The 22,855-nt window shown below is 36.4% G+C and overlaps 1 protein-coding gene across 2 annotated transcripts; it reads left to right on the top strand.

Moving 5' to 3' along the window:
* The first annotated feature begins 1,346 nt into the window (after positions 1-1,346).
* Positions 1,347-22,103, top strand: SAMD9 (sterile alpha motif domain containing 9). 2 transcript variants are annotated; one of them, XM_054692345.1, is made up of 3 exons: positions 1,347-1,655; positions 13,295-13,575; positions 16,508-22,103. In XM_054692345.1, exon 3 carries the CDS (start codon positions 16,516-16,518, stop codon positions 21,262-21,264), a length of 4,749 nt encoding a protein of 1,582 aa, XP_054548320.1. In that variant the 5' UTR covers positions 1,347-1,655; positions 13,295-13,575; positions 16,508-16,515; the 3' UTR covers positions 21,265-22,103. The 2 variants fall into 2 exon arrangements, with proteins under 2 accessions (XP_054548320.1, XP_037363830.1); XM_037507933.2 differs by lacking the exon at positions 13,295-13,575.
* The last annotated feature ends 752 nt before the right edge of the window (positions 22,104-22,855 follow it).

The following is a 22,855-nucleotide window of genomic DNA, read 5'->3' as shown; positions in this document are numbered from 1 at the left end:
GTGCAAGGGGTTAAAGTCTCAGTGCTATCAAACTATAGACAGCCACTGTGGCATAAGTTAAACCCTGGCCAGAGAGCCAACCCACATGGTACAGCGGAACTCTCCTGTCTCGCCCGCTCCCCTCAGCAGTGTATATCAGTCAATCTGCCTGTTCTGCTCCCAACTCTGTCTCTGGTGAATCCTTTCACTCTCCACATCTCTGCCTACACCCCAGTTCTTGTATACATAAATAAATAAAAATAAATCTTAAAAAAAGAAGTTCTTATGCAATAACAAGAAAGAGTGATAAGTGAAGTCATAAGAAATCCGAAAGAATTTATGCTTGTCTAGTTCATGCATTCTCAACTGGGGTGCTATCGTGACCAACGTGGTAAAAACTGGTTTCAGGAAACAAAAAAAAAAAATGCACTTAAAAAAATAAGATTGGAAAGAAATAGACTTGATTTATTTTTTAGAGTATTTTAAGGTTCACAGCAAAATTTAGAGGAAGGAGTTAGATTCCCCATATACTCTCTGCCTCCCTCCACTTATAACTCCCCACCCCCATCAAGATGGGCCACCAGAACAGCACATTTGTTACAACTAATCAACCTACATTGACACATTTATCACCTAGAACATATGTATTTATGCCAAACTTATGTATATGACAGAGAAAGAGAAACACACTTCTCTGTGTCTCAGTTTCTTCAGCCTTAAAATGGAGATGATAATAATAGCATTCGCCTCAGAGATTGTTGTGAAAAGTAAGGAAGTTAATACAAAGCACTTACAACAGTACCTGTTACATAATAAGTGCCTGCTAATTGTTTAAAAACCATATGAAACCAGTGTGAGTTAGCAGTGGGATGTGGAAACCCGAACTAATTGACCACACATAATAAATGTTATCACTTTTAAAAGTTAACCTTTTTTCACTGGTAACTATTTTCAGGCAGTTTTCTACCTGGCCTGAGACTGACTTTACCACAAGATAAATTCCTACAATGAGACCATCGGGGGCCCTAGCCATGGTCTGCCAGGCAAAACTAACCCAGAGACTCAGCATTTACAGGAAATTGAAAAAAGTCCCAGGAAGCCATTCCTTTACATGTAAGGAAAACAGAGATGGATGGCTTCGCTCTGGAAAAATAATGAAATACCAACAGAACTCCTTCCTTGCCCAGAAATTCACAAGGCTGTCAACAGCCTGGAGCCATTCAGAATATCTGAGTTTGTGGCCAAACCTAGGCTTCCTACAATCCTCAATACTTTCAAGCAAAGAACAAATTTTAAACCTTTGAATTTTAACCAAACAGACCAGAAGGTGGCAGAGTAGTGTTTTACCAAAAATGGCATTTCAGAGTGATACAGCACTTCTATAAACTCAGATCTAGGAAATCGAAACTGAATTCAAGTGTGCAGCTTTCTTCCCCGTCTCCCTCCCACCTGCCAGTCTGGGGCACATCTAATTCTGGGCACACCCGGATGTTTCTGAGCCAATTGGAGCTTGGACTGAAGTAGAAACAGAAACTAATATAGTCTCATAAAAAACAGAATGGAGGAAATATTTTTCTCCGATTTCACAGGAGGAAGAAAACACAGACTTTAGATGTTTTCTGCAGGGAATCTCATGGTCTTCCCTTCATTCGTGTAGAAGTTGGCAGACAATCTGAGTAAGTAAAATATCTATTATTAATATTATCAGTACTACTTATAGCAGTATTTTATTGACTTAGGAAAGAATCTACTTTTTGGTTGAAAAATTGAAATATACCTCAAAACAAAAAATATTTTAAGCCTGGAAATGCTGTAATATTAATTGCTATAACAGTAGTTTCTTTCATATTAGTTGAAAAAGGAATCACAACATTATGTAAAAGATGCAATTGAAACTAGACACTTTTATTGATGAATTCCCCTCAGGGCATTAGCAGCATCTTCAGAAAGAACATACAATAAAAAATGTTTATGTACTTTATATTAATCAAAGATATCATCCACCATCTAGTCCAAGAAGATGCCAGAAAATAAAACTCCCCAGTTTTATTTAGGCATCAGATCATGCCTAGAGAGCGACAGACAGAAAGGCATAGAGAGGAACAGAGGCAAGCAGACTACTACAGGAATGCATCAGAATTATTGCAGCCTTATTATTTTATCCTTTTTAAAAACCTATGCTTGTGTCAGATTTCTCCCAAAGCAAAGAACATGGTAATACAAGGAAGGATGTGGGAGGGTTCTTTTTCTGAATAAGTCTTCAATTTCCTTTTTAAAAGCTGATAAACCTGACATTTAACAAATGTACATGGGTTCAATTCCATAATAAATAAATCGCTTCTTTTTTTCACACTGGCTACTAGGAAGTGCAGAACCAGTTGTTCAGGCCACTTCTAATAAAGTATGTGGAATTTAAAAGTTATTTAAGGTGCTAACTTCATTCTGTGAGGTCGCCATTTTCCTCCTCCTAACTTCCTTGATAACTTCCTTGATTTCATTATTTAAAGGTTTTCATATGTCTGTGATCCTGTGAACAGTGGCATAAAAATCAAAAAATCACACGTATTACCAGTCATTCCTCTAGAATATATTCTCCAAAAGTGGCATCTTCAACAACTTTTGGAAAGTAAATTACTAAAAGGCAGTTGTGTAAGACTGATCAAAGTTTGGGGGAAGCAACACGAAAATAAAAGCATACAAGGGTGAGTTGGTGGCGGGAATTTCCCGGGGCCTATAGCCGAGATGATAAAGCATACCTTGTATAAAAATGAAGGAAGAATGATGTAAAAATATATATAAAAGAAAAGAAAAAAAAACTAAAAAAAAAAAAGAAAGAAAGCATACTGTTCAGTGCTGGCTGAAAGACCCATAATTTGGTAGAGAATATAATCAAACGTCGCTCTTTCTTTACTCACTTATCCACCCAAGCATTCAGGTATCTCCCCATCCCACCAACTCTTGCATGAGAACCTGGCTTTAAGTTTTTGTATGTATAAAGTAAGCAGCTCAGGCATAAATGAAATAATCTATCTAGTTCATTGTCTCATTAATTTATGAGATATCACTCAGAAGGCAAAAGTTGAGTTTGTAAAACTATGAGAAGCTCATAGTAAAACTATGTAAAACTATGAGAGGCTCTGACTTAAAGAGAAAGCCAAGGAGACTTCCAAGAGAAGTATACTGCTACAATGGGGCAACAGATGGGGTATGAGGAACCCAGATATGAGAACACAGCTGGCCGCAGAATAATCAGCCTGTCAGAAGTGTATTCTACTTTGGTACTCTTACAGGGTAGAATACATGGGACTTAGCAGGTGGAATAATGAAAATGACTTAGATAGGGGGTTACTTAGAGGAGGGTGGTATCAGGTTTTTAGATAAACACTTATAAACCAGTATGAATCATAAAGGGAATGAGAAATCCAGGAACTAACCATATATCTAAGACTGCAATAATAAGTGTCTAGTAAAGTTTCTGGACTTCGTGTGCCCAAAATTGAATTAGTTGATATCCTTGATTCATAATGCACCATCATCTTTTTCTGTGCCAGTAACTTTTATTTCATACATCTGCTTATTTTATCATATATTTTGGAGGCATCATTAGCTTTTTATTTATTTATTTATTTGAAGATTTATTTATTTATTTATACAAGCACTGGGTACAGTCAGAAGCGCAAAAGGGTGAGAGGATTCACCAGAGCCAGAGCTGGGAACAGAACAGGCAGACTGACGAAATACACTGCTGAGGGGGGCAGTGGTTGCAGAAGGACAGGTCTGTGCGCCATGTGGGACTCTCGCAGGCGGCCGAGGATTGAACCGGCACTGCAGAGGCTGCGGGCAGCTTCGCAACCCAGCGCTCACCCGCTGCGCCCCAGGGAGGCCCTCATTAGCTTTTTATTTTTTTTTTTACATTTTTTTTAAATTTTATTTTTATATTTATATTCCCCGTACAATTTCAACCCCCTTATTTTGACCCCAAGTGTAAAATGTATGAAATGAATCTTAAAAGTATATAGCTCTACGACATTTTTATATGCAGTCATCAGCATAACCACTAAACATATCAAAATACGAAATAGTTTTTTCAAGCCAGAATTAATTGATTTGTGTATCACCATTACAGTATTAGAGTATTCTAAATTTAATTATATTCCTACTTTTACAATGAGTTTTATACTTTCTTTTTTTTTTTCATTTTGGTAGCATATTTTTGTTATAACTCAATGACACCCTTTAGCATTTCTTGTAAGACAGATCTAATGGTAAGGAACTCCCACATCTTTTGGTATTTATTTATGTTTGTTCATGTGTTTATTTACTCTGTGAAATTCTTTTATCTCTCCTTGATTTTCATAAAAGAAGGTAAAGTAGAAATGGTTGATAGTTTGGGTAGAGTTTGGTTATTTATTTTGAGTATATCATCACACTGTCGAGTCCTGGCCTTTAATGTTTCTTTTAAGAAATATATTAATAAGCTCGTGGGATTTTTTTTTGCTGCTGCTGCTTTTAAAATTCTCTTGTCTTTGATATTAGATAGCTTTATTATAATATGTCTTAAAGAAGGGGTTGGGGGCCTCCCTGGTGGCTCAAGGGGTTAAGCACTGCACTATGAAGCATTCCGCAGCCTCTGCGACACCAGTTCTATCCCTGGCCGGCCAGGGAGAAACCCACATGGCGAAGCAGACCTCTCCTGTCTCACCCGCTGCTCCCCTTGGCAGTGTATTTCAGTCAGTCTACCTTTTCTTTTCCCTGCTCTGTCTCTGGTGAATCCTCTCACCCCCCGCATCTCTGGCCTGTACCCCAGATCTTGTATTCATAAATAAATAAATCTTTTTTTTTTTTTTAAAAAAAAAGAAGGGGTTGGGAACCTATGAGTTTCATTAACTTGGATGTCCAAATCTCTTCCCAAATTTGAGCAGTTCTCAGCCATTATTCCTTTAACAAGTTCTCCATCCTTTTAAATAAATCCTCGATCCCTTCTCCTCTAAAACTCCAATAATTCATGGACTGCTACTTTTAATTGTGCTCCATTGTTTGCATAAGTTTTATTAACTCTTTTTATTCTTTTTTTGTCCTTTTGCTCCTCTGATTAGATAATTGCAAATATCCTATCTTCAAGTTCACAAATTCTTTTGCAAACATATTCTGAATGATTTCAACTCTTAAATTTGTTGAAGTTTGTGTTATCACTTATCACTGGTCTATCTTAGGTACTTAAAAATAATTATATTTTGTTGTTGTTGGATGGAGTCTTCCATAAAGGTAGTTTAAAACATGTTGGATGACGGTACTGAATTTTTCTGTATCCTCATTAAAACGCTGTCAATGGTTGAGAGAAAGATGTTGCTGTCCAACTATATTTTTGGATTTGTCAAAAACTAAAAAGTTCTATTAGTGTTTGTTTCAGACATTTTGCAACTTTATCATTCAGTGCATATACTTTCAGAATTACTGTCATCTTGTTGGACTGAACCTTTTATCATTATATAACATACCTTTGCCTGTGGTAATTTTCTTTTCTCTGAAGTCAACTTTATCTGGCATCAACATAGCCATATCTGTCTTTATTGATTAATGTTTTTATTACTTTTTGTTATCAATATTTTACTTTCAATCTATGTTTCAACTGAGTATCTTATAGACAGAAAATAGTTGGGCCATTCTTAATCCACTCAACCAATTTTTCTTTTTTATTTCTGCATTTAGACTACTTATATTTAATGTGATTATTATGTTAAGACCAATGTCTACCATTTTTTTGGTTGTTTTCTGTTTTTAATTTCTCTTATTTTCCTGATTCCCTGTGGGTTACTCAGATTTTTTTTTTTTTACAACTCCACTTTTATCTACAGTCTTTTTGAGTGTATCATTTTGTATAGTTTTTTTTTTCTTATTTTTTTTGCTTTATTTTATATATTTTTACATTATTTTTCATTTTTGCACAATGTATACATTTTCATCTAAGTTATAGTCCCTATACAATTCCCCCCGCCTTATTTTGAAGCCAAACCCTCCTCCCCTACTTCTCCCTCCCCCTTTAGTGTGTCTCTGGTTTATAGTTGATTTTGATTTTTACTTTATTATAATTAGTCTTTGTCCTGGTCCCTTATTAGGTCTTCTAAATTCCTGCTATGAGTGAGACCATCCAGTATTTTTGTTTTCTTTCTGGCCTGTTTTGCTGAGCATGATCCCTTCCAGCTCCATCCCTGATGCTGCAAATTGCATGAGTTTATCTTTTTTGATTGCACCTTCTTGATCCAGTCATCTATTTTTGGGCATTTGGGTTGTTTCCATAGCTTAGCTATTGTAAATAGTGCTTCTATAAACATAAGGTACAGGTGCCCTTTTGAATTAATGTTTCTGTGTCCTTTGGGTAAATACCTAGGAGTGGAATTCCTGGATCATGTGGAAGTTCCATCTTTAACAAGTTGAAGAATCTCCACACAGCTTTCCATTGTGGTTGGACCATTTTGCATTCCAACCAGCAGTGCAGGAGAGTTCCTTTTTCTCCACATCCTCACCGACATTTGTTGTTGCTTATTTTTTTAATATGTGACATTCTCACTGTTGTAAGGTGGTATCTCATTGTAGTTTTGATTTGCATTTCCCTGATTACAAGTGATGCTGAACATTTTTTCATATGCCTGTTGGCCTTTTGCATTTCCTCTTTGGAGAAGTTTCTTTTTAGCTCTTCTGTCCATTTTTTGACTGGATTATTTATTTTGTTTTTGTTGAGTCTCTTCAGCTCTTTGTAGATTTTTGTGATCAGTCCTTTATCATTAGTGTTGTGTGCAAAAATTTTCTCCAGTCAATGGGATGTCTGTTTGTTTTGGTTACTTTCTCTTTTGCTGTGCAGAAGCTCTTTAATTTGATGTAGTTCCAGCTGTTTACCTTTGCCTTCACTATCACTGCTTTGGGTGATGAGTCTTTAAAGATGTTGGTGAGGTGTATGTCATGTGGTGTTTCGCCTGTATTTCCTTCCATATATTTTATGGTTTCAGGTCTTATGTCTAGTTCTTTAATTCATTTTCAGTTGGTTTTTGTGCATGGTGTGAGGTAGTAGTCAAGCTTCATTCTTTTGCATATAGCGACCCAGTTTTCCCAGAATCATTTATTGAACAACTTTCTTTGCTCCATTGCATATTCCTTCCTCCTTTGTCAAAGATTAGTTGACTGTAAATCTGTGGGTTTATTTCTGGATTTTTTATTCAGTTTCATTGGTCTATGTGTCTGTTCTTGTTCCAATACCATGCAGTTTTGGTTATTATGGCTTTGTAGTATAGTTTGAAATCTGGGCGTATGATGCCTCCATACCCTTCTGTTTTTTTTCAATGCCTCCATTCCCTTCTTTTTTTTTTTCACTTGTAATAGCTTTGGCTATTCGGGATTTTTGGTGGCTCCATATGAATTTCATCAATATTTGCTCTATTTCTTTGAAGAATGCCAATGAAATTTTTATTGGAATAGCATTGAATCTGTAAATTGCTTTTGGTAGGATGGCCATTTTGATAATGTTAATTCTTCTGATCCATGAGCAGGGGATGTCTTTCCATTTCTTTGAGCCTTCTTCTATTTCTTTTAACAGTGTTTTATAGTTTTCTGTGTATAGGTCCTTTACCTCTTTTGTTAAGCTTATTCCCAAGTATTTGATTATTTTTTTTTGTTTCAATAATAAAAGGCATTGTTTTCTTGATTTTTTCTTCTTGGATTTGTTGTTTGTGTATAGGAGGACTACTGATGTTTGTGTTTTTATTATGTATCCTGCCACTTAACTAAACTGATTGATTAGTTTAATTAGCTTTTCTAATTTTGGAGTTTTTGGGGTTCTCTATGTATATTATCATATCATCTGCAAATAATGATAGTTTAACTTCTTCCTTCCCTATTTGGATCCTTGTATATCTTTCTCTTGTCTTATTGCTCTGGCTAGGACTTCCAGTATTATATTGAAAAGCAGTGGTGAGAATGGACATCCTTGTCTTGTTCCAGTTCTTAGTTGGAGTGCTTTCAGCTTTTCATCATTGAGAATGATATTGGCTATGGGCTTGTCATATATGGCCTTTATGATGTTGAGGTGTGTTCCTTGTATCCCAAGAATTTCAAGGGCCTTTATCATAAATGGGTGTTGTACTTTGTCAAAAGCTTTCTCAGCGGCCCTCCCCTGGTGGCACAGCAGTTGAGCGCTGGGCTGCGAAGCTGCCCGCAGCTTCTGCAGTACCGGTTCAGTCCCCAGCAGCCAGCAAGGGTTCCACATGGCTCGACAGACCTCTCCTGCCGTGCCTGCTAATCCCCTCAGTAGTGTATTTCATCAGTCTGCCTGTTCTGTTCCCCACTCTGGCTCTGGTGAATTCTCTCACCCTCCCACCTTCTCACTGTACCCAGTGCTTGTATAAATAATAAATAAATCTTTAAAAAAAAAAAAGCTTTCTCAGCATCTGTTGATATTATCATATGGTTTTTATATTTCTTTTTGTTGATGTGTTGGATTACATTGATTGATTTTCGGATGTTGAACCATCCTTGTGTCCCTGGAATAAATCCTACTTGGTTGTGGTGAATTATCTTATGGATACATTGTTGGATTCTGATAGCTAAAATTTTATTGAGGATTTTCGCATCCATGTTCATTAGAGAGATTGGCCTGTAGTTTTCTTTTTTTGTGTTGTCCTTGTTCTGTTTTGGTATTAGTGTAATGTTGCCTTCATAGAACATTTTTGTTATTATCCCTTCCTTCTCAATTTTTTGAAAGAGTTTGTAAAGGATAGGCACTAGTTCGTTTCTGAATGTTTGGTAGAATTCATTTGTAAATCTGTCTGGTCCTGGGCTTTTGGTTTTGGGTAGTGTTTTGATTACCATTTCAATTTCACTGCTTGTAATTGGTCTATTTAGGTGTTCTATTTCTTCTTTATCTAGCTTTGAGTGATTGTAGAGTTGTAGGAATTTGTCCATCTCTTCTAGATTGTTGTGCTTGTTTGCATATAATTGCTCATAGTAGTTTCTGATTATTCTTTTGATTTTTGTGTCTGTTGTGATTTCTCCTCTTTCGTTTGCTAACCTATTTATTTGTGCTTTTTCCTGTTTTTGTTTTGTGAGCCTGGCTAGGGGTTTGCCTATTTTATTTATTTTTCCGAAGAACCAGCTTTTGGTTTCATTGATCTTTTGGACTGTTTTTTTAGTTTCAATTTCATTTATTTCTGCTTTGATTTTTATTATCTCTTTTATTCTAGGGTTTTAGGGTTTTTTTTAATTGTTCTTTTCCTAGATCTTTGAGATGTGAGATTAGCTTGTTTCTTTGAGTTCTTTCTTGTTTCTTGATGTGAGCCTGTATTGCTATATATTTTCCTCTTATTACTGCTTTTGCTGCATCCCAAACATTTTGGAAATTAGTGTCCTCCTTGTCATTCAACTCAAAGTATTTTTTAATTTCTCCTTTGATCTCCTCAATAGTCCAGTGGTCTTCCAGCAGTGTGGGTTTCAATCTCCATGAGGTAGGAGGGTTCCTTGCCTTCTTTTTATGGTTTATTTCTAGTTTGATGCCTTCATGGTCAGAGAAGATGGTTGGTATGAGTTCAATCTTGGTGTATCTGTTGATGTTTGTCTTGTGTCACAGTATGTGATCAATTCTGGAGAATAATCCATGTGCGCTTGAGAAAAATGTGTACTTAGATTTTTTTGGGTTTAGTGTTCTATAGATGTCTGTTAAGCCCATGAGATCTAGATCCTTATTTAGAGCTTTAATGTCCTTACTTATTTTTTGTCTTGTTGATCTATCCATTTTGAATAGTGGTGTTTTGAAGTCTCCTACTACATATGTGTTTTCTCTGATGTCTGTTTTCAGAGATAATAATAGTTTTCTGATATATTTTGGTGCTCCTTAATTTGAGGAGTTACTGAGTATTATTTCTTCTTGAAGTATTATCCCCTTGATCACAATGTAGTGACTGTCTGGGTCTCTTTTTACCTTTTTGACTTTGAAATCTATTTTATCTGATGTAAGTATAGCTATTTCTGCCTTCTTTTTTGGTCCACTTCCTTGTAGGATTGTTTTCCATCCTTTTACTTTCAGTCTATTTTTATCTTTTATAGTTAAATCTGTTGCCTGGCGACAGCAGAAGAATGGGTTTTGTTTCTTAATCCAGCCTGTGATTCTGTGTCTTTTTATTGAAGAGTTTAGTCTGTTTATATTTAGAGTTAATATTGATATGTTAGCATCTGTATTTGCCATTTTGTTTGTCATTTCTCTGGTTTTTTTTTTTTTTGTCTTGTTTCATTCTTATTCATCCCTCTGTTGTTTTTGGCTTTAGGACCCCTTGTAGTATTTTTTGGAATGGGGGTTTTGTCATCATGAAATTCCTCAGTTTCTGTTTGTCTGGGAAGGTCCTTATTCTTTCTTCATAGAGGAAGGAAAGCTTTGTGGGATAGAGTATTCTTGGTTGGCATTTGTTGTCTTGGAGTTTGTTGTCTATGTCACTCTACTCTCTCCTTGCCAGCAGTGTTTCTTCGGAGAAGTCTGACATCAGCCTGATTGGTTTTCCTTTTCATGTTATCTGTTTCTTCCCTCTTGTCAACTTCATTATTTTTTCCTTGTCTTGAATTCTTGGGAGCTTTGCTATTATGTACCTTGCTGTATTTTTCCTTTCATCGTGGAAGTTTGGTGTTCTTCTTGCTTCTTGTATGTCTATTTTCATCTTTTTCATGATTGGGAAGTTCTCTTCAATTATTTCCTTGAATATTTTCTCTGTTCCTGTGTCTCTCTCCTCTCCTTCTGGGATTCCTGTAACTCTTTTATTTCCTTTCCTCATGGAGTCAGATAGCTCCCAAAGTCTTTCTTCATTCTTTTTCCTTCTTCTCTTTCCTTTTCTGTTTTGGTTCTTTTTATTTCTGTATCTTAGAGAGTACTTACTCCAGAGTACTTACTTCTTCCATTTCATCTATTCTGCTTTCACTGCTTTTCCCAGAGTTCTTTAGCTCCTCCATTAATCCTTTAATCTCCCTCATTTCTTTCACTTCCCTCTTTATGGACTCAATTTCATTCTTCTGATCATTGATTATTTTTTCCTTGTCACTGTTTTCCTTTATGACTTCTTTCAGTTTTTTTATCATGGCAATTTTAAATTCTCTATCTGGAAGGCTCAGAAGTTCTTCCAAGTCACTGTTGTTGCATTCTGGTGGGTGATTTTCTTTTTTGTGGTGTGCCTTTTCCTTGAGGACTTGCTTGGTTGCTTATAGTTTTTCTTCTCCCTGCTGCTTGTTTTCTAATTTGTCCCATGTGTTGGGACACTGTGTTGCAGGTACTGGCCAGCATCTTTTTGGTGTGCTCTTTCTGGGATGTAGGAAATTGGTGGTCTGATCAAGTCAAAAACTGTTATGCCAGAAGTCCAGTTGGGCAATGGTACTATGAATATGTTACTGGTCGCTGTCACAGAAAATCTTCTCCTTCTGTATTTGTTTAATTCCAGAGGTGGGTCTTGTGGTCCCACAAACTGCCCTGGCCATGGCTGGATTGCCCACTGGGCTCCAAATCGCTGGATCCTCCTCTGGGCTCCAACTGGTGGCTAGACAGGGCCAGGCTTGTGGGGGATTTTCAGCTCACCTCTGGCTGTGGAGGCAGCCCTTTCCCAGCTCCAAGCAGTCTCTTGTATAGATTTTTTTAGTGATTGCTCTAGATGTTACATTATATATTCACAAATTATGGCAATCTAATGGTATTATTTTGTTTGTCCTAGTGAAGCGTAGAAGTATTGCGTCCCTTTATATCTTCTTATCCTATCCACTTATACTGTATGATCTTAAATAGTAACACTACATACACTTAGAACAATATCAGAGAGTGCTTCAACAATCAAATACACTTTAGAAAACCAAACAGTAGGAAAAAAAAAAAAAAGAATGACAGAGTTTGGATTCTTTTGGGAGACTTTATATTTCATGAAATGAAAACAATATGATTACATAAGTCTTAATACTGATCATGTTACTTGTTGTAATAATGACTTTTTTTGAAAATATGTTGTTGAAAAACAGTGATATATTCATCAAAAAGTGCAGATTTACTAATGTGTAAATTTATTTATGTGTCATTACTCTTGTGTCTGGATTTTTTTTGCTCAGTCTTTTATTTGTGACATTCAACCTTTATAAAAGGTCACATGCTGTGTGAGTCTGTTTATATAAAGAATCAAAAAATGGCAAACTCATAGATATAGAAAGTTGGTTGGTGGTTGCTGGGGACTGAGGAGAGGTGAGAAGAGGAAATGACCATCAACTGGTTTTGTGTTTCATTTTGGGGTGATGAAAGTTTTCTAAGTATTGAAGAGCAGTGATGGTTAGGAGCTGTAAATATTGTGAATATTCTAAAATATTTGATTTATGTTCTCTAAAGAGATGAATTCTATGTTTTGTACATTATTCAATTTCAAACAATAAAACTGCTGTTAAATACTTTATTAAATAAAAAAAGAAAACCAAACAGTAGAAAGTCTATTATATATACCAATATTCTTGCTTATCGTGTTCTTTTTTTAACCATTCAAGGTAGACATATTGGTGCAACATTTTAAACTCCAACTAGTAGTACACAAGGGTTCTTTCAAGTTTCTCCACATCTTCAACAATACTTGTTACTTTTCCTTTATTTTATAGTAGTCATAATGGATGCAAAATCATGTACTATTATGGTTTTGGTTTTTTTTAATGATTACTGATGTAAAGCTTTTTTTCATATGCTGGTGGTCTTTTTATATCACATTTGGAGAAAAATATATTCAAATACTTTGTCCATTTTTAAATTGGGTTATTCTGTTGTTATTGTGTTGTATGAGTATTTTTAATGTTTTCTGGATATTAACCCCTTATTAGATATATTATTTGCAAATAACTTCTTCCTTCCATAGTGTGCCTTTTCATCCTTTAGTGTCCTTTGATGCAGTTTTTAAATTTACTGTGGTCCCACAAAAGGGGCTTACATTAAAGATCAGTGTACCTAAAATAATTTTCCTTTCTCCACTTTTTTCTTCACAGTTTATTTTTTTAAATTTGTGTTGCTTAATCTCCATAAGTCAAATTACTAAAAAACAACTCTCATCTAATTCACATCTTTAGAAGGCATTAAATTTTCTGTCTCTTATTGTTGTAGTATTGTAGGCAAGTACATTTTCCATCAATTTTGCATATCTCTGCCTATTTTTATATTAATGTAAAGTATTTCTTAATTTACTTTCTATGCATACAGTAGTTACTAACAAAAGAATAAAAACTTAAATTTGGACCATTGCTCTGACATTGCTCTGCTTTTGTTTTTTTTTTTTTAAAGATATATTTATTTATTTATACAAGCACTGGGTACAGTCAGAAGTGCAGGAGGGTGAGAGGATTCACCAGAGCCAGAGGGGAGAGCAGAGCAGGCAGACTGATGAAGTACACTGCTGAGGGGAGCAGCGGGCAGCAGAAGAGGTCTGCACATCTTGTGGGACCCTTGCCGGGTGGCCATATATCAAACTACCACTGCAGAGGCTGCGGGCAACTTCACAACCCAGCGCTCAACCACTGCGCCACCAGGGAGGCCCTCTGACATCTTTTTATCTGAAAGGAAAGGTAAAGCCTAGCCTTCAAATTGTACCTATCACTAGGAGGCAATATTTATATGCTTATATCATGGAATTGGATTTATACTGTTTATTTGCCATAATTCCCCCGGCTTAGCTCTGTTAATTTGACTTCTGTGGTGTACTGATTGCAATGGCTCACAATTTTTGAAACAATGTTGAATCATACTTAATCCTGACTATTATTTGGAATTTTTTAACCATAGCTTTATTTCTATCACCTAGATTGCCATTAATTTCCAATGTTAGTCTGCTAGTTTTCAAACCAAATATTTACGGCATTCATTATTGCCCGGGAATCAGCTTATAACAATTACTGTGTGAAAGATTGCTTTGAAATAATAGTAGCCTCCATGTTGATTACCCAGCAAACTATCCCAAAAGTCATCACACAGAATGGCTCACAGACCAAATTAACATGCTTGACACCCATAATTTATTAAATCAATTAAAATACAAAGCAAAAATTAGAGGGAAAGCAGTGGATAACATATATTGGATAAGGTATACAAGAGTTAGAAGGATTTCACTATTGGGGCCTCCCTGGTGGTACAGGCAGTTGAGTGCAGCGCTATGAAGCTGTCCACAGCCCCTGCAGTGCAGGTTCGATCCCGGCCAGTGGGAGAGATACTGACTTGGTACGGCAGACCTCTCCTGTCTTGCCCGCTGCTCCCCTCAGCAGTGTACTTCAGTCAGTCTTCCTCTTCTGTTCCCCGCTCTGTCTCTGGTGAATCCTCTCACCCTCCCACACATCTGGCCTGTACCCCAGCTTTTGTATAAATAAATAAATCTTTTAAAAAAAAGAAAAAAAAAGGATCTTACTATCTGAGTTAGGCAAGCTCATATACCCTTTCTCTCCCTCTGTTCTATCAGAGTTCTCCAATTTTTGTATAATTTTGAGAACCAGAATGGAGATCTGTCTGAGGGAGATCATCTCATAATGATACTGATATACTCTCTTTAATCAAAGAGATTCAGAGAAGCATAAATGCCTGAACACAACTATAGCTCATTCATTAGCCTACATATTTTATTTATTGCCCTTGAATGGAGGATACAACATAACAGAATGGATGTCACCAACAGGTGACCCAATTAAGACCTCAGAAAATATCAAGTGCTTCAAGTATATCTCATAAATATTAAATATCTATTTGGCCCTTCCATTGCTTCCTGACTATATTTAATTTTCATATGCTCTATTTTTTTTAAATATATGTGGGAATTCTTTTTTTTTTAAGGTTTTTTTTTTTTTTTAGATTTATTTATTTATTTATACAAGCACTGGGTACAGTCAGAAGCACGGGAGGGTGAAAGAATTCACCAGAGCCAGAATGGGGAGCAGAGCAGGCAGAAGGACCGAAGTACACTGCTGAGGGGAGCAGCGGGTGGCAGGAGAGGTCTGCGCACCATGTGGGACCCTCCACCTGTGGCCAGGGAGCAGCCAGGAATCGAACCAGCGCTGCAGAGGCTGCGGGCAGATTCGCAACCCAGCTCTCAACCACTGCGCCACCGGGGAGGCTCATATGCTCTATTTATATTTATATATGTCATTACGTATTTCATAATGACTTACCTTTATATTTAGTTTCATATAACCTCCTTTGTTTATCTTATATTCTATAGCATGGTTATTACAAAATTATTTTTAAATAACACAGCTAGCACACATTATAGCAAACAACCATCAATGAGGATGAAGCATTTCTTTTTGTTAACCTTTTTTTTTATTAACGAAGTATCATTGTTTTACATCTTTGTAAATATTTTGACAATATAGTATTTCTCCCCTTAGGTGTGGTCATTGTAACTCTTATACCACCAAAGCATCCATAGTCCTCCGCCATAGTCCATTGTGCTCTGCCCCACTATTCCCCCATCATCTGTCTTTCTCTCCCCCTCCTCTTCCTTCTCTTCCTCCCTTTTTGGTTGTCTCAGATCTATGGTCACTTTTTAGGATTGGTCTTATAGTTTCGTTTGACCCTTTGCTAGGTTTTTCCTTATTCCACATATGAGTCATACCATTCAGTATTTTTCTTTTCTTTTTTCTTCTGACTTAGCTTAATCCCTTCCAGCTTTTTTTTTTTTTTTTGCTTAGCTTAATCCCTTCCAGCTCCATTCATGTTGCCACAAATGGCATGAGTTTATCTTTCCCCCCCTACATTGTTGTCACTTTTGTACAATATTTGATTCTTCCCCTCAGGTGTTGTCCCCATAAATCTCCCACTATCACATCACCTGTGAGCCATCACCATCGTCCCTTGTGCTCTTCCCTCCCTGTTTTGACCCCTCTCACTCCCCCTCCCCTACTGTATGCCTCAGGTCTATGGTTTGTTGGCAAGTTTTGTCTTTTTCCTGGGCCTTTGTTTGATTTTCCTATATTCCATTTATAATTGAAACCACATGATTTTTTTTTCCTTGTTCACATGGCATAATTCCTTCCAGTTCCATCCATGTTGCTGCAAATGGCATGAGTTTATCTTTTTTGATCACTGAGTAGTATTCCATTGTGTTTGTGTATATATATATATACACACACACACACACATACATATATATACCTATATATATAAAACACATATTCTTGATCCATTCAGGGTGAAGCATTTCTATTTATACTTATGGAAAGCAGTTCCAACATACAGCTAGTAAATAAGGCAAGGTGAAGAGAATGTGTAAAGTACATTGCTATTGGTGTGTGGGGAAAAGTGCATATGTATTTGTATTTGGTAGTATTTCTCTTAAAAGACATGAAAGAAACTGTTAATGGTCATTTCCTCTCAGGAGGATAGTTAGATGGCATGTATATTATTTTGAACATTTTAAATTGTATAAGACATGTATATATTACCTAGTAAAAATTGATTCTTTTAAAATTTACTTACAGCATTTCTAAGTCATTTTTCTTTTTCTGTGTACAGGAACAGGAATGACATCACAATTGAGCCTACCAGAAAATGTAGATGACTGGACAAAAGAAGATGTAAATCAGTGGTTAGAATTTCATAAAATTGACCCAAAACACAGGGAAATTTTGACTGCACAAGATGTGACTGGAGGAATCTTGAAGTTGTTAACTAAAAATGACCTTGTTGATATGGGCATAACACATGGACCAGCTATCCAAATAGAACATCTAGTCAGAGAATTGCAGAAAACAACATCTGAAGATCTTATTCAGACAGGTAAGAAGAAAAAAAGCAGTAAAAATTCTACCAAAACACAAACTTTGGTACAAGAAGAAAATGGAGAAACTTCAAAGCCAAAACAACAGAATAAAGACAAATCAGATATGACTGCTATCTCTACAGTTAATAAAGATTTAAAGTCACTAAAAAATGAAGATGAAATAAATGATACAAAAGAAAAGCAGCCAGTCACAGAACTGACATGTTCACCATACCCATTCGATGAATTTAATGATCCATATCGTTACAAATTGAATTTTAGTCTACCGCCGGAATCAGGACCACGAAATCTCATTGATCCAACACATGAATTCAAAGCCTTCACAAATACAGAAACAGCCACAGAAGAGGATGTTAAAATGAAATTTAGCAATGAGGTTTTCCGATTTGCTTCAGCATGTATGAATTCACGGACCAATGGCACTATTCATTTTGGAGTCAAAGACAAACCCCAAGGGAAAATTGTTGGCGTGAAAGTTACCAATGTGACCAAGGAAGCCTTCATCGACCACTTCAATCAGATGATCCACAAGTATTTCGAAGATCATCAAGTCCAAAAAGCAAAGAAATGCATTAGAGAGCCAAGATTTGTAGAAGTTTTACTGCCAAACAGTATTCCATCTGACAAGTTTGTTATCGAAGTGGATGTCATTCCAAAATACTCTGAATGTGAATATGATTATTTCCAGATTAAAATGCAAAATTGCAACAACAAAACATGGGAACAAAGTCCAAAGTCCTCATTCTACATTCGAGATGGTACCAGCTCTAAAGACCTCATGAAAAATAATGCAGACCTCAGAGCCTTTAAATTACATATAAAAGAGCTGGCAGAATCTAGGAAAGAGGCAGAAGAAAAATACAGAGTAAAATCAAATAAAAAAGAGAATGAGGGACCAAAGCTTGTTAAATTGTTGACAGGAAATCAAGATTTGCTAGATAATTCATACTATGACTGGTATATTCTTGTAACAAATAAATGCCATCCAAATCAAGTCAAACACTTAGATTTTCTAAAGGAAATTAAATGGTTTGCTGTATTGGAGTTTGATCCTGAATCTGTGAGTGAGGGTGTCGTCAAAGTTTTCAAAGAAAGCCGGGTAGCAAACCTTCACTTCCCAAGTCAGTATGTGGAAGGAAAGACCACAACAAATGAGAAGATTTCTAGTCTGAATCTTTATCATCAACCCGCTTGGATTTTCTGCAATGGCAGATTAGATCTTGACAGCGATAAATATAAACCCTTAGATCCAAGTTCCTGGCAAAGAGAAAAAGCTTCTGAAGTCAGGAAATTGATTTCTTTTCTTACACATGAAGACATAATGCCAAGAGGGAAATTTTTGGTGGTATTTCTGTTACTCTCCTCTGTGGATGATCCAAGGGATCCCCTCATTGAGACCTTCTGTGCTTTCTACCAAGATCTCAATGGAATGGAAAATATATTATGTATTTGTGTACACTCTCACATTTGTCAGAGATGGAAAGATCTACTTCAAGCAAGACTGGTGAAACAGCAAGATGAATTATCAAGCCAATGTATTTCTGCTTTAAACCTTGAAGAATTGAATGGCACTATTCTTAAATTAAAATCTGTGACTCAATCTTCAAAGAGATTTTTGCCATCGATTGGTTCGTCAACTGTCCTTCTGAAAAAGGAAGAAGAGATCATGACTGCTCTGGAAATTCTCTGTGTAAATGAATGTGAAGGTACCCTCCTAGAGAAGGACAAAGACAAATTCCTTGAATTCAAGACATCAAAAGAGGAAGATTTCTATCGAGGTGGTAAAGTGTCCTGGTGGAACTTCTACTTTTCTACTGAAAACTATTCATCACCATTTGTCCAAAGAGATAAATATGAAAGACTTGAAGCAATGATTCTAAACGGGGCAGATTCTTCAAAATCTACATGTGTCAGAATTATTCATCTGTATCATCATCCAGGCTGTGGTGGGACCACATTGGCTATGCATATTCTCTGGGAATTAAGGAAGAAATTCAGATGTGCTGTGCTGAAAAATAAGACAGTGGATTTTTCTGAAATTGGAGAACAAGTGACTAATTTAATTACCTATGGGGCAACAAACCATCAGGAATATTTACCTGTACTGCTCCTTGTTGACGATTTTGAAGAGCAAGATAATGTCTATCTTCTACAGACCTCTATTCAAACAGCTGTAGCTAATAAGTACATTCGATATGAGAAGCCTTTAGTAATCATCCTAAATTGCATGAGATCACAGAATCCTGAAAGATGTGCAAAGATAGCAAACAGTATTGCCCTAATACAACAGCTGTCCTCCAAAGAACAGAGAGCTTTTGAGCTTAAATTGAAAGAAATTGAAGAACAACATAAAAACTTTAAAGATTTTTATTCTTTCATGATCATGAAAACCAATTTTGATAAAAAGTATATAGAAAATGTGGTCAGGAATATCCTGAAAGGACAAAATATCTCCACCAAGGAAGCAAAACTCTTTTCTTTCCTGGCTCTTCTTAACTCATATGTGCCTGATACCACCATTTCATTATCACAATGTGAAACATTCTTAGGAATCACAAACAAGAGGGCTTTCTGGGGAACAGAAAAATTTGAAGACAAGATGGGCACCTACTCAACAATTCTGATAAGAACAGAGGTGGTGGAATATGGGTGTTATTGTGGAATACGTATCATTCACCCTTTGATTGCTCTTCGCTCATTGGAAGAATTGAGGACAAGCTATCACTTGAATAAAAGTCAAATTATGCTGGATATGCTAACAGAAAATCTGTTCTATGATACTGGCATAGGAAAAAACAAATTTTTCCAAGATATGCAAACACTGCTGCTCACAAGACAGCGCAATGAACATGAAGGTGAAACGGAAACTTGGTTTTCCCCACTCATTGAAGCATTACATAAAGATGAAGGGAATGTGGCAGTTCAAGACGTATTGCTTGAAGGTATCCGTAGGTTCAACCCAAATGCTTTCATTTGCCAAGCTTTGGCAAGACATTTCTACTTTAAAGAGAAAGATTTTCGTAATGCCTTACATTGGGCAAATGAAGCCAAAAAAATAGAACCTCAAAATTCTTACATCTCAGATACAGTGGGACAAGTCTACAAAAGTAAAATTAGATGGTGGATAGAGGATAATGGAAGAAACAGAAATATTTCAGTTGGTGATTTAACTGAGCTTTTGGATTTAGCAGTACATGCCTCAAATGCATTCAGAGAATCTCAACAGCAAAGTGAAGACAGAGAAAATGAAGCAAACGAAAGATTTTATCAGAAGTCAAAAAGGCGGTATGATACTTACAACATAGCTGGTTATCAAGGGGAGATAGAAGTTGGGCTCTACACCATCCAGATTCTCCAGCTTGTTCCTTTTTTTGACAATAAAAATGAACTATTTAAAAAAGATATGATCAATTTTATATCAGGAAATAGTGATATTCCTGGGGATCCAAACAATGAATATAAAGTAGCCCTCAAGAACTTTATTCCTTATCTAACAAATTTGCAAGCCTCTTTGAAAAAATCTTTTGATTTTTTTGATGATTATTTTGTCCTTCTAAAACCCAGAAACAACATCAAGCAAAACGAACAGGACAAAACTCGGAGAAAGGTGGCTGGATATTTTAAGAAGTATGCAGATATATTTGGTCCCATAGAGGAATCACAAAATGGAGACCTAGGATCAAAGCTCAGTTTACCACTTCAAGTAGAGCTATATCGGAGAAGCCTAGAACTTTTAAAGGCAGATAAGTTTTCTGGGCTCTTGGAATATCTTATCAAAAGTCAAGAAGATGCTATGAGCACCATGGAAAATATAGTGAACAAATATATTTTTCTCTTTGAGCAATGCAGTGTCAGAATCCAGTCAAGGGAAAAACAAAATTTCATCTTGGCCAACATCGTTCTCTACTGTATTAAGCCTACCTCCAAATTACTGAAGCCAATTAAGATACTGAAAGAACAGCTTCGAGAAGTTTTGCAACCAATAGGGACGAATCATCGATTTTTAGAGCCTTATTTCCTAGCTTCCCTCTTATTCTGGCCAGAAAATCAAAAACTAGATCAAGATTCTAAACAAATAGAAAAATACGCCCGGTCATTGGAAACTTCTTTCCGGGGACAATACAGACACATGTATCGTACGAAACAACCAATTGCATATTTCTTTCTTGGAAAAGGTAATGGTATAAACAGACTTGTTCACAAAGGAAAAATTGATCAATGCTTCGGAAAGACACCTGATATTTACTCCTTGTGGCAGAGTGGAGAGGTATGGAAGGAGAAAAAGGTCCAAGAACTTTTGCTTCGTTTAAAGGGACGAGCTGAAAATAACTGTTTATACATAGAATATGGAATTACTGAAAAAATCTCAATATCCATCACTCCTGCTTTCTTGGGTCAACTTAGAAGTGGAAGAAGCATAGAAAAAGTATCTTTTTACCTGGGATTTTCCATTGGAGGCCCACTAGCTTATGACATTGAGATTATTTAAGAATTTGATGTTATCCTTCCAGGAATGTGGTCTCAGTAAACAATACCTGTTTATTTTTTATACACAAGACTTGAATGTTAAGCTGAAAAATTTACAGATACAGTCTTTGTTTTTTCAGCCCTGTACATATAATGCTTAAATATTTTAACATATTATGAGTCCTAAAAAGACTGTGATGAAGAAGAGAGGAATGAGAGATGTAAAAGGATCAAATATTTTCCTTGATTTGGATAACACCATCAAGAATAATATAAGAGAGAGCTATCGATGGAATTAATGTAATGAATATATACTGTATGGAGGTGGTAAGAGGAAAGTTGATAGGCATTATAGCTGCAACAAATTTGGAACAGGGTTAGCATTTGCTGCTTGATGCTCACATATGTAGGAATTGATTGTACTCATCTGTTCCTTGCAGTGTGCTTTTGAAATTTTCTGTTATAAAACATTTGTAAAACAAAAACATAAATCTAATTTGTTTTTGTCTTCACAATCCATTCAAAAAGTTTTTCACTGGGAGAGGTTTGTTTCTTGCTACTGCAAGAAATTGCAGTTCTGTGATTTATCAACTTGCTCTTGGTTTAAAAAAAAAATTCTGGGGACTCCCAGGTGGCACAAGGGGTTAAGACACAACCTATGAAGCTGACCACAGCCTCTGCAGCATGAGTTTGATCCCCCGGCCAGCCTGGGAGCAACCCACATGGCGCAGCAGACCTCTCCTGACTCGCCCTCTGCTCCCCTCAGCAGTGTATTTCAGGCAATCCACCTGTTCTGCTCCCCACTCTGTCTCTAGTGAATCCTCTACCTCCCACACCTCTGGCCTGTACCCCAGCTCTTGTATGCATAAATAAATAAATCTTTTTTTTTTTTTTTTGTTTGTTTCTTTTTTTTTTTAAATATTAAATTTTATTTTTATATTCCCCCATACAATTGCAAACGCCCCATTCTGACCCCAATCCTTCCCCTCCCGCCCCCACCCCCCAAAAAGTGTCTCTGGTTCATAGTTTTTTGTTGATTTTGATTTGCACTTTCTTATATTCATTTTCCTGGTCCCTTATTTAAGTTTTCTAGATTCCTGCTATGAGTGAGACCATCCGGTATTTTTCTTTTTCTTTTTGGCTTATTTCGCTGAGCATGATCCCTTCCAGTGCCATCCATGTTGCTGCAAATTGCATGTGTTTATCTTTTTTGAATGCTGAGTAATATTCCATGGTATATATGTACCACATCTTCTTGATCCAGTCATCTATTTTTGGGCATTTGGGTTGTTTCCAAAGCTTAGCTATTGTAAACAGTGCTGCTATAAACATAGGAGTGCAGGTGCTCTTTGGAATTGATGTTTCTGTGTCCTTTGGGTAAATACCTAGGAGTGGAATTGCTGGATCATATGGAAGCTCTATGTTTAGTAGGTCCAGAAATCTCCACACAGCTCTCCATAGTGGTTGGACCAGTTTGCACTCCCACCAACAGTGCACAAGAGTTCCTTTTTCTCCACATCCTCGCCAACATTTGTTGTTGCTAGTTTTTTTAATATGTGCCATTCTCACTGGTGTGAGATGGTATCTCATGGTAGTTTTGATTTGCATTTCCC

This window comes from Talpa occidentalis, unplaced genomic scaffold, assembly GCF_014898055.3.
Source record: "Talpa occidentalis isolate TD23 unplaced genomic scaffold, MPIMG_talOcc4v2.1, whole genome shotgun sequence".
NCBI classification, from domain to species: domain Eukaryota; kingdom Metazoa; phylum Chordata; class Mammalia; order Eulipotyphla; family Talpidae; genus Talpa; species Talpa occidentalis.
The sequence above is the reverse complement of the archived record's forward strand: the minus strand, read 5'-3'. Positions and strand labels throughout refer to the sequence as shown.

Coding starts and splice junctions, on each gene's coding strand:
- SAMD9 (XM_037507933.2), top strand. CDS start 16,516: ATGACATCACAATTGAGCCTACCAGAAAATGTAGATGACTGGACAAAA.